General features: G+C 39.7%; 1 protein-coding gene across 6 annotated transcripts in view; it reads right to left on the reverse strand.

Moving 5' to 3' along the window:
- The window catches only part of INPP5A (inositol polyphosphate-5-phosphatase A), a 419,473-nt gene that overhangs the window by 110,850 nt on the left and 296,593 nt on the right, over nt 1-12,030 (reverse strand). For all 6 annotated transcript variants that reach the window (XM_054034303.1, XM_054034302.1, XM_054034306.1 and 3 more), the window contains one exon: nt 5,763-5,882. In XM_054034303.1, the coding sequence (XP_053890278.1) occupies nt 5,763-5,882 (120 nt within the window). The remainder of the gene's footprint in view (nt 1-5,762; nt 5,883-12,030) is intronic.

The following is a 12,030-nucleotide window of genomic DNA, read 5'->3' on the forward strand; positions in this document are numbered from 1 at the left end:
AAGGCATATTTGCCTTGGGACTACACTTTATCTGGGCACATCACAAATTTCCTTATAAACTTGAAAATGCCATGGTTGCAGTCTGAATATTCACTTGTTAAACTAAGTATTGTAAAAACGAGTTGGATGGAATAAAACAGGGGGAAAATGATGTGGGCTACTCCTAGAATTTTCTCAAATGACCCAGATCTTTAGAATGAAGTTTTCCTTTGCCTAGAAACGAAGTGGCTTTTCTTTTCCTCATTCAGCTGCTAGTTCTGGGAAAAGCCCAAAGAGAAACATTTAGATTGGAGGGGTCTTTGAGAAGATGTGACAGTTGACTGATGAGCATCCATAAAATGACAAAGAATAGTTGTGTGAAGCCTGTGCATCACATCGCCTCTCCCTGGGAAACTAATTGCTCTGAATTGTTAATAGTAACATTATTTTTCTGGCAATCATTTCTTTTGAATACCCAAAATGAGCATGAAACAGCTCCTTTGACCGGACATAAAAGTTAAATGTCCCAATGTTGATCAAATTAACTTCAGCTATGTGACAATGGACTATATTTGTGAGAAAATAATGAAGGGCACAAAGGGGTGCTTTATGCCAAGATTTCACAGTTGTAATGTAAAAATGTTTCTGTTGAACTAGGCCAGGCAACATTTCAAAAGGAAAACAGAAGAGCACTGTCACTTTCTAAAAAAAAAAGCTGATTTCATGGATCTGAATGGTCTGGATAATTTCAGGAAGTTTCAAAGGTTGGCACATCAAGAACGACAGCATCAAGCTACTATCTCACATCCTGATTCTTATTTAACTCTCATATAATACTCATAAAGAACACCCTCTTGTAGTCCTTAGTCAGGCAACAATCCTATTGAAGTTGACAGAAATTTTCCCTGAGTCAGGGCTGTAGGATTTGGCTCAAAAGTAGTCTAATTTCCTGCAGACAAAAAGACTAATTTGTAAATAAAATATTTATGTAGGCGTGAAGTGAAGCATGTGCACGAAGTCTGTGATCTACGCTGTTAACCGCATGTTCCTCTCCTTATTTCACATATGAACTTAATTCCCCAAATTTAGAAGTTATGAAGATGCAATTGCAGTGAAGACAGGGGCGGGATTAGGCAAGTACATTATCCAATATGGGAAGGGGAGCAGCTTTCAGATGTTCACTTCTGAAGCATATGGAGTAAATTCAGTCTCTGTTATATCAGTGTAAATCCAGAGTAACACCATTGACCTCCAAGAAGTTAGACTGGATTCATGCAAATGCTGAGAAAAGGATTTGTCTATATATAGTCTACAACAAAAAGTCCATGATAATTCTGTCTTCCTCATGGTCACTGAATTATAAAGGTAAAAAAATAAAATGACACATTACACACATACTCCAGTTGCCCTTTGCACATTCTCCTCACCACATTATTCTTATGCCTCCACTTTTTGTTTTTTTAAACCAAAATAAGCTGTTTACTATTCTAATATAATTAGATTAAGTATTTGCATTCAAAAAATCGTATTTGGAATTACTACATAATCATGCAAACATTTCTAGATACCTCTAACACACATTTTCATTTTTAAAAAGTTTATAATTTAAAAATATTTGAGAAGCTTCATGCCGATGTACTAAAGCTTTGGCATAAAATAATATATGCGGTTAACAAGCCTTTTGTAATGTTAAAATAATTTACTTAAGTTTTACTTGTATCTATTGCTTTTAATTCTTGCATAAGAGAATCTTGTGGTCATTTGAACCCCACATTAACGAGGTTGCAGTTAGTTCATGTTTATGAAGATATTCACAGAAATGCAGATGGACACAGAGGACAGAACTGTGGGTCACTTACTCCCACAGTGACTTACATCAACTGTGAGAAGGTGTTTCTGTTTCATTCACTGAAGGTTTAGCTCATTAAACTGTTTCCCTTCTCAGTATTGTTCACTGAGTCTGAACTGCATTGCAGTTAAATGCTCTTTAGCAGTTTAAAGGCTTTAGAGGAAAAGACTTACCAGCCTCTGTTTTTAACAGCACTAAATCTGCATTATTAGTTCATGCAGATAAGGGGATTTAAAGGCCTGGCTTGAAAACGCTCTCTTCTGTGTTTATCTGACACTGCATATCTCCTGTAGCTCAGCTGGAAATGTAGATCTATGAAGCTTTAAAGAGAGATTAAAGCCAAGAAAAGAAGTACTTTCCCCCCATAGATGTTCTCACTTTTCCTTTTCTTACTGTCTGAAGGAGTGATGGCAGACAATGGTCAAAGATGGTTCCCAAAACCTTCTGAATGGGGACACTGTTGGTGGTAGCATTCATTCAAAGTGAGCTTCAGTGTATTGTCCTCCCCAATCAGCAGATCAGAATAGAGTTTGCTGGTGGCTGCCAAAAGGTTAGCAGTGCCCATGAAAGGGGTTTCCCATTATTCACTGCTCTTACAGAACTCCTCTTTTGTGCTAGTCAGCCCATCATTTCACTATGGAGGTCCGGATCTGCGGCTGGCTGCTCTCTCAAAATGAGCAATTCATGTGAATGCAAACCCACAGTAGTAGTGCAACCTAAAATTGAAGGTTTTCTTTTCTAAAAAGACAGGGGAGTTAGGGCAGTTTTTGGCAATGCCACATTTTAATGATATACCATCATGACATCTTTGACCCACAGTTAACACTAATACTACAGTCTGATTTCTTTACCCTTGCCAGGGCATCGTGGGAGGTCCAAAGCCAAAATTAGCTAAATGAAGCACATAGCACGCTGTGGCAAGCAAGCAATAAATAATACAGATAGATCTGTTTAGGTTCCTTAATGCAGAACAAAAGAGAAGAGGCACAGAACTTCCCCCCCCAAAAAAAAACAAAGCAAAGGAATAATTATCTTATCTGTTGGGGTACTGTAACAATACATATAATATTTTTTGGCTAAAAGCACTCCCAGTCAAACAGATCTAGAAGTTACTGAAGCTTAGTTCATTAATTCAAAGTATCTCTTATAAACTTACATAGCCAACCTATTTACATAACATCAAAAAAGTTCATGATTTAAAAAAAAAAAATGGTTTAACTGCTTTACTCTGATAGAAATGGCATCAGAATAATGATTTCTCTTCTTCCAGCCCTCCCAAAAGTGAGAACGACACACTAAATGTGGTGTATAGTGGAAAAGCAGGTTGTGCACACAGTGGGGAAAAAAGCTAAATCTTTCATTAAATAGATGGGCCAGTTTTTAGCTAAATGAAAATTATCCTGGAGACGTAAGCAGAGAGGTAAGGCTTTGGCTACTCTATTTTCTAAATAAGAAAGTATCTATTCCTAATTCTATACTTTAAGAGTCTTTCAATTAAAATCTAAAAATAGGAAAAAGCACAATACTGTCTACATACAAACAAGGTATTTTATGCTGGATATCTAAATTTGGCTCTATTTCCTCTTCATTTTCTATAGGAAACAATCAGCAAAATAAACTATTATTCTTTTGTAGAGAATTCCTTACAGAGGATGATATTGTATGCAGCATCTCAGTGCAAAGGGGAACATTGTGTGTAAATGATGGAGAGAGGAGCTGGTTCATTGACCATGAGTCACCCTTAATCTCAGACCAACCTTTGAGCACAGCCTAACCTTTGTTAGGGTGGAGGAATGGGGATTTTTTAAGATCCTCCCATATTTAACCCATTTACCCCTTCTCCCTTGCTCATCTGACGCCCCCGCTCCCCCATCCTCCCAAAGTGCTCCTTATGAGGCTACCCATCCAGTGCTGCTCAAAGCAATGGCTTGGGGGAGGGATGCACAAGCCACTCTTAGTACCTGCCAGTCTGAACTTGGATTTCCCATATAGCAACACTCTTAGGCTGATCTCCAGTATATTAAGGCTCAAATAAATAAAGTTAACTCACTCAACCTTTTCTGAAAAGATGCAGCTGTGACAGTTTCTTCACTGGTCTTGGACATCTTTTACTGAAAAACCACGGGCAGGATTAAACTGGGGACCTCTGGAACTTAGTGTATGAGCCTCTACCGTATGAGCTAAAAGCCAACCGGCTCTTAACCAAGGCTGTAGAGCAGACTCATTTAATTCTCTCTCTCTAAATCGTCTCGGTGCCACTAGATGGGACAGAACACCACACCCAGAATGTGTGTGGGTTACACTAGGATTTGTAGAGAGGGAACTTGGGAAGCATGGGGGCTTAGAAGGAGGAGTAGGGAAAGCAGCATGTCATGGTATCTACAGAGGCTTAGTCTTCACTAGGAGAAAAGGTCTGTTTTTAGCACATTAGCTAACATGTTCAAATCCTACTGAGTCAAGGCAAATTGTAGTTTTAACATGTGTTAGCTGGTCGAGGACCCTATGGTTTGTCTCAACCAGCTAACTTATGTGCGTTACAGCTACAACTTGCCTTGTCTGCATTAGGATTTTAAACATGTTAATTAACATATGTTAGAATGCACTTGTTTCCTGCCCAGAGAGAAAAAGAAGGCCATACTGGTGCCAGCTGACTGTGTGTATGTGAGGGTGAGGAGGCAAAGTCTGGGGAGAGTGTATGTGAGAGAGTGGAAGGGACGTGTCTTGCAAGGAACAAGGGAGGGAAGGTTGGGTGCTGGGTGATGGGAATCTGTTAAGAAGCAGGGAGATGTAACTACTAGCAATGTCACAGAAAGCATGCATGTATGTTTAAAGATGAGAAAATGTCAATGTTTAGATAAGAAAGGAAAAGAGAAAGAACTGCATGAATAGAACCATGTTATGAATGAACCTATTCACTCCTAATATCAAATTATAGAGGGATTCCTAAAAAGTTAAAAGAACAGGAGTACTTGTGGCACCTTAGAGACTAACAAATTTATTTGAGCATAAGCTTTCATGGGCTACAGTTAAAGTTAAGTTACATTTACAGTATCACCATTACGTCATAGATAACATTGCATATGAAGACTTCTTTAAAGAGAAACTTTTAGGCTCTATTTCTCGGGGAAACATGAAGTCAGTCAATACTTCATAAAAGAAACATTCAAATCTTCCAGAAGAATCATTAGATGTGACAGTTCAGGCTACTGCTGTATAAACATACTTTCTTTCTGCCTATACATGTATGTGCATACATAACTCATCTTTTCTTGATGGCTGCCTTTATCATGGATCCATAACTGCTAAAGAGGATTATCAAAAGTTTCTTTAGCATATTCTGACAGTGCACTGCCCAGTGGACTGAGTTTACTTTGTTAGCACTTTTATAGACTGTGGTGCGATCAATAGCTGTGTACAAATAATATATTCTCTTTTACAAACAGATTAGATGTTTAGCGTACACTGCCTGTGTTGAGATTAACATACCTTGCATTAAAAACACATTTGAACATCAACACTATTTGTTTTTACTTAGCCCCTGTGTAGACTAGGGGAAAAAAGGTGTACTTTTAAGATGTGCTAACACATTTTAAAAATATACTTTTTTCCCTAGGCTACAAAAGGCTATAGAAAGTCCATAGAAATTCCCCAGTCTTTTCAATTTCTTTTAAAATAATCAGCATCACAAACGGACCTCTAATCGGATCCATATGAAAACATTCTTAACTCTCATAAAAAGTGTATTGTTTTAATCTATATTAGTGCAGTTTTGCAAGTGGAGGAAAATGCTATAAACAGTATACTGTGTGTGACTGTTATTGGACAATGGAATAAAAAAATCTTGGTATGGCTAGAAAGTAATTTTTATCATAGCTTTTATAAACTACTAAGGGGAAGAGGAGTATGAGAGAGACTAATAGAGACTAATACATACCTATCAAGTACATAACCAAGAGCCTTATGTCGTATTCCTGAGTAAACCGATGGGCTTGTTTCCCAAGCAATTAAATTGGAAGCATCATGGAAAAGATGAATGTTTACCAAGTCAAAGGCACTATGACAAAGGAAAAACAAATAAAATGACTCAGGATAAAAGAAAAAACATTAGCAGCAAGCAGCGGAGCATTCAACATCATAGCACAACATTGTATATTCACTGCTACAGCAACTTACATTTACCCAGACAGTGCAAAGTTATGCTATCATACTAGAAATTGCCATGGAGAGTAGCACCAATCTGATCCATAGTTAAGGTTTCAGCTAGGCTTCTGTTTAAAGTTTATGTATTATACAAAAATAGAAAGATTGAGATCAATTACAGCTCAGAGGCAGGGGTGGGGATTTTTGTGCAAACTGGGCAAACTGTAACTTGACATATGCATAACTAGAGTTGGTTGGAAAAATTCAGATGAAACAGTGTTTTAGAGATTGAAACATTTTGTGGAAATGGTTTGATTTCACTGAAGATCCGATGGAACCTACCTGACTTCCTGCCAGCTCACCTGCCTGCCCACCCAGTGGGCTACCAGGAACCCCAAGACTGCCAGGATCTGCGGCACGAGGGCAGCCTTCCAGGCAGACAGCCCTAGAGCTGGTGTTCCATTCCCTTTCACAGAGAATTTTGATATTTTTGGTTTTGCTCTTCATTGGAATGAAACCAGATCTTGAAATATTAAAATCCTCTGCAACATGGAATTACCTTTCTCTTACCAGCTCTATGCATAACAACTAAATAAGAACATAAGAATGGCCATACTGGGTCAGACCAAAGGTCCATCTAGCCCAGTATCCTGTCTTCCGACAGTGGCCAATGCCAGGTGGCGCAGAGGGAATAAACAGATCAGGTAATCATCAAGTGATCCATCCCGTTGCCCATTCCCAGCTTCTGCAAACAGAAGGTAGGGACACCATCCGTGCACAGTCTGGCTAATAGCCATTGATGGACCTATCCTCCATGAATTTATCTAGTTCTTTTTTGAATCCTATTATAGACTTAGCCTTCACATCCTCCTCTGGCAAGGAGTTCCACAGGTTGACTGTGCGTTATGTGAAAAAATACTTCCTTTTTTTTGTTTTAAACCTGTTATCTATTAATTTCATTTGGTGACCCCTAGTTTGTGTGTTCTGAGAAGGAGTAAATAACACTTCCTTCTTTACTTTCTCAACACCAATCATACTTTTACAGACCTCTATCATATCCCCCCTTAGTCGTCTTTTTTCCAAGCTGAAAAGTCCCAATCTTATTAATCTCTCCTCATATGGCAGCTGTTCCATACCCATAATAATTTTTGTTACTCTTTTCTGAACTTTTCCAATTCCAATATATCTTTTTGAGATGGGGCTACCAAATCTGCATGCAGTATTCAAGATGTGGACATACCATGTATTTATATAGAGGCAATATGATACTTTCTGTTTTATTATCTATCCCTTTCTTAATGATTCCTAACATTCTGTTCACTTTTTGACTGCAGCTGCACATTGAGTGGATGTTTTCAGAGAACTATGCACAATGACTCCAAGCTCTCTTTCTTGAATGGTAACAGCCAATTTAGACCCCATAATTTTATATGTATAGATGGGATTATGTTTTCCAATGTGCATTACTTTGCATTTATCAACACTGAATTTCATCTGCCATTTTGTTGCCCAGTCACCCAGTTTTGAGAAATCATTTTGTAGCTCTTCGCAGTCTGCCTGGGAGTTAACTATCTTGAGCAATTTTGTATCATCTGCAAATTTTGCCAACTCATTGTTTACCCCTTTTTCCAGATCATTTATGAATATACTGAAAAGGACTTGGCCCAATACAAAACACCATTATTTACCCCTCTCCATTCTGAAAACTGGCCATTTATTCCTACTGTTTGTTTCCTATCTTTTAACCAGTTGCCAATCCATGAGAGGACCTTCCCTCTTATCCTGACAGTTTACTTTGCTTAAGAGCCTTTGGTGAGGGACCTTGTCAAAGGCTTTCTGAAAATCTAAGTACACTCTATCCACTGGATCCCCCTTGTCCACATCCTTGTTGACCCCCTCAAAGAATTTTAGTAGCTTGGTGAGGCATGATTTCCCTTTACAAAAACCACGTTGACTCTTCCCCAACAAATCATGTTCATCTACATATCTGACAATTTTGTTCTTTACTATCGTTTCAAGCAGTTTGCCCAGAACTGAAGTCAGGCTTGTAATTGCTGGGATCACCTCTGGAGCCCTTTTAAAAAATTGGCGTCACATTAGCTATCCTCCAGTCATTTGGTAGAAAAGGTGATTTAAATGATAGGTTACAGACTACAGTTAGTAGTTCTGAAATTTCACATTTGAGTTCCTTCAGAACTCCTGGTGACTTATTACTGTTTAGTTTATCAAGTTGTTCCAAAACCTTCTCTAATGACACCTCAATCTGGGAGAGTTCCTCAGATTTGTTACCTAAAAAGAATGGCTCAGGTTTGGGACTCTCCCTCACGTCCTCAGCCATGAAGACTGATGCAAAGAATTCATTTAGTTTCTCAGCAATAACATTCAATTGTCCTTGAATGCTCCTTTAGCATCTCAATCATCCAGTGGCCCCACTGGCTGTTTAGCAATTGATCTTGTTTATGTAACATTGGTCTGCCCATCCTCCTTTCCCTCCCACTATTATTGCAGCTTTCAGTAGTTCTGCCATATCTGTCATAAGAATGTAAGCTCTTTGGGGTAGGGATTGTGTCTTGCTATATGCCTGTACAGTACCTGGCATATTTTGGACAGTGTTGTAATATGAACAACAATCATCGTATCTTGGCAATATTCCTGTCTATATGACGTCCTTTGCAATGTCAATTGCACTATACACCTCTACCCCGATATAACGCGATCTGATATAACACGAATTCGGATATAACGCAGTAAAGCAGCGCTATGGGGGGGGGGAAGGGCTGAGCGCTCCAGCAGATCAAAGCAAGTTCGATATAACGCGGTTTCACCTATAAAGCGGTAAGATTTTTTGGCTCCTGAGGACAGCGTTATATTGGGGTAGAGGTGTACCCTCTATTTTTACTTCCGATTTTAAGAAACATTCTAATGAATATAATGTCACTTTACTTTATACCATTAGCATCTCATTCTGCTTCCATTGAACAAACCCTAGAACTTCACAGTCCCAGCCTCTGCTTCTGTGTTGCAGCAAACATTTCCTTCAATAGCTTTGCTTTGAGTAGGGAGATTAAGGGTATATATGCACTGCAGCTGTTAGGTGTGATTTCCAGCTTGAGGAGACATACCTGTGCTAGCTCTGAACGAGGTAGTGTGCTAAAAACAGAAGTGTAGCCATGGTGGTGCAAGCAGTGCAAGGGATTAGCTGGTCCAAGTATATACCTGGGGTCTCAATGGATCATATCTGGGTTGGCTAGCCCTTCCCGCTGCTCACGCTCCTGCAGCTACTCTTCTATTTTGAGTGCACTAATTAAATCAGAGCTAGCATGAGCATGTCAACTCGAGCTGGAAATTATTCTTTCTAACTCCAGGGTAGACATATCCTTAGTCTCTCTACTCAGAGCAAAGCTGTTGAAGGAACTGTTTGCTGTGGCACAGAAGCAGAAATTGGAGCCATGAAGTTCCAGGTTTTATATAAGGGAACCAGTTTTAGCTACCAACATACAGAGTTTCATTTGCTTCTGTGGCCTTTGAGGTTAACTAATTGTTAGTCTCCAGCCCAGAGGATTTTTTGTGTGTCTGAGAAGCTAGAATTTTCCCCAAATGTACAATCTAGAAAGGTTTTAAAAACCTTTGGGTAAAAGGAACTCTATAAATCATATGAAAAGTAATGTGTTTAAACAAATCAGAATGTCTTACACATGTGGTCACCTGTTATTTAGTGAACAGGCACATGCACGCTTAAACAGATGGCGATAGTCTTACACCTATTTCATTAGGTATATGTTCTCTGTCTGTGCTTGACCCTTCTCCATCACCTTTGGATGCCCGCATGCCCATCAGAGCATCCTGCTAGTAGTTACACACAATTTTGACCATAGCAACTGCAATTCTGCTCATCCCTTAAGCAGATCACACAAAGGTTTGTGGGGCTTCTTAATTTTTACCCTTTACAATGGAGTGGCCCTCTAAAGGGCAGGCAGAAAATAGCCCTATGAAAATTATACTCAATGTAAAGTTTAATCAAATCATTCAGCCACACAGCCCAATCCCTCCAGCAATTATTCATTTCCTATCTTGGAATAAAAATTTACTCTGAACCCATCCTTGAATAATGTTTTCTCTAAACACAGCTTCGAAGTGTCCCAAAATAGGAAGCCCAAGAAGGCAGCACAGACCTTGGGGTCCCTCATGAGGCAAGAAGAAAAGACTTGGTTAGTTACCAATAATTGGTGTTCTATAAATATATATCTATCTCCCCATGTAAGTATTCTCACACTTCTTATCAAACTGTCTGTACTGGGCTATCTTGATTATCACTTCAAAAGTTTTTTTTCCCCTCTTACTTAATTGGCTTCTCAGAGTTGGTAAGACAACTCCCCCCTTTTCATGCTCTCTGTATGTGTATATATATCTCCTCAATATATGTTCTATTCTATGCATCTGAAGAAGTGGGCTGTAGCCCACGAAAGCTTACGCTCAAATAAATTTGTTAGTCTCTAAGGTGCCACAAGTACTCCTGTTCTTTTTATAAATATATATTCCTCCACAGAGCCCCATCCTTGGAGGCACATGCTGTGCTACCTGGATTCAGGAAGATTAAAGAGCATTAAATTTATCTGACAGTTGCCTCCCTAACTTATGGCCAAATCAGAGTTTATCAAAGGAGGAAGTAGCCATTCCCTTGTTTGTCACCAAATGCTCAGCCAATTAATGTGCATATTCTAAATACAACAACCAAGAACAATATTAATCACTTACAAATATTGTATGTGAACATTTGTCACACAGTTTAAAATCAAACTCTCCTTGTTTTAGGATCTGAAATGCTTCACATTCTAAATATCCACAGAAGAGAAAAATACCTTTTTTTTTTTATAACTATCTTTGAACAACAGAACACATGAAGAACTACAGTAAAGAGTCAGAGAACATGGGAAATGTGGTGAGACACCAACAGTTCCAAGTCCAATGGCAAAAGGAAAAAGCTGTATCTTGTGGGACAGGGCTGAAGAGCCTCCCTTATAGATATGGCTGTGGTGCATATATTGTGGTATAATGTTACCCTATTACACCCTGTGACAAAGTTCCTCCTCTATCTTGGTGGGTTCTGCGCTTATTGGCGGATTTTCTTGCCTCAGAGATTCACCATGTGGGGTGGGTAACAGCCCAGAGACCTTCCCCTCTGGCAGAACCCACAGTCCAGGTCAATTGGGAGGTTTGGGGGGAACCCGGGCCCGCCCTCTACTCCGGGTTCCAGCCCAAGGCCCTGTGGACTGCAGCTGTCTATAGTGCCTCCTGTAACAGTTGCATGACAGCTACAACTCCCTGGGCTACTTCCCCATGGCCTCCTCCAAACACCTCCCTTATTCTCACCACAGGACCTTCCTCCTGGTGTCTGATAACACTTGTGCTCCTCAGTCCTCCAGCAGCACACCCTCTCAGCTCCTTGCGCCTCTTGCTCCCAGCTCCTCACACTCCCACCACAAACTGAAGTGAGCTCCTTTTTAAAACCCAGATGCCCTGATTAGCCTGCCTTAATTGATTCTAGAAGCTTCTTCTTAATTGGCTCCAGGTGTCCTAATTAGCCTGCCTGCCTTAACTGGTTCTAGCAGGTTCCTGATTACTCTAGTGCAGCTCCTGCTCTGGTCACTCAGGGAACAGAAAACTACTCATCCAGTGACCAGTATATTTGCCCTCTACCAGACTCCTGTACCCCACTGGTCTGGGTCTGTCACAACCCTTACTGCTTTTTCCAGTTCTGGATCCATACAGCAGCACACATGATTCCTAAGAGTAAGGATCTGTGAAGGCAGTTTGGTGAATATTAAGTATTTTTCCTTATCATAAGATAGGAACCACGTTCAAGCTTTCTGGGATTGGGACTCTCCTGTGTTTGTACAGTGTCCTGCACAATCAGATCCCAATATCAGTAATTATTAATAATATAATTTGCATATAAGCACCTTCAAAATCTATATCACCTACATATACCCTTTGTCTTGCATATACCTCTGCTGTGAATGTTACTCATTTAGGATGTATTTCAGCAAGGTACTTTAGGACAT

This window comes from Malaclemys terrapin, chromosome 7, assembly GCF_027887155.1.
Source record: "Malaclemys terrapin pileata isolate rMalTer1 chromosome 7, rMalTer1.hap1, whole genome shotgun sequence".
Taxonomy (NCBI): Eukaryota; Metazoa; Chordata; order Testudines; family Emydidae; genus Malaclemys; species Malaclemys terrapin.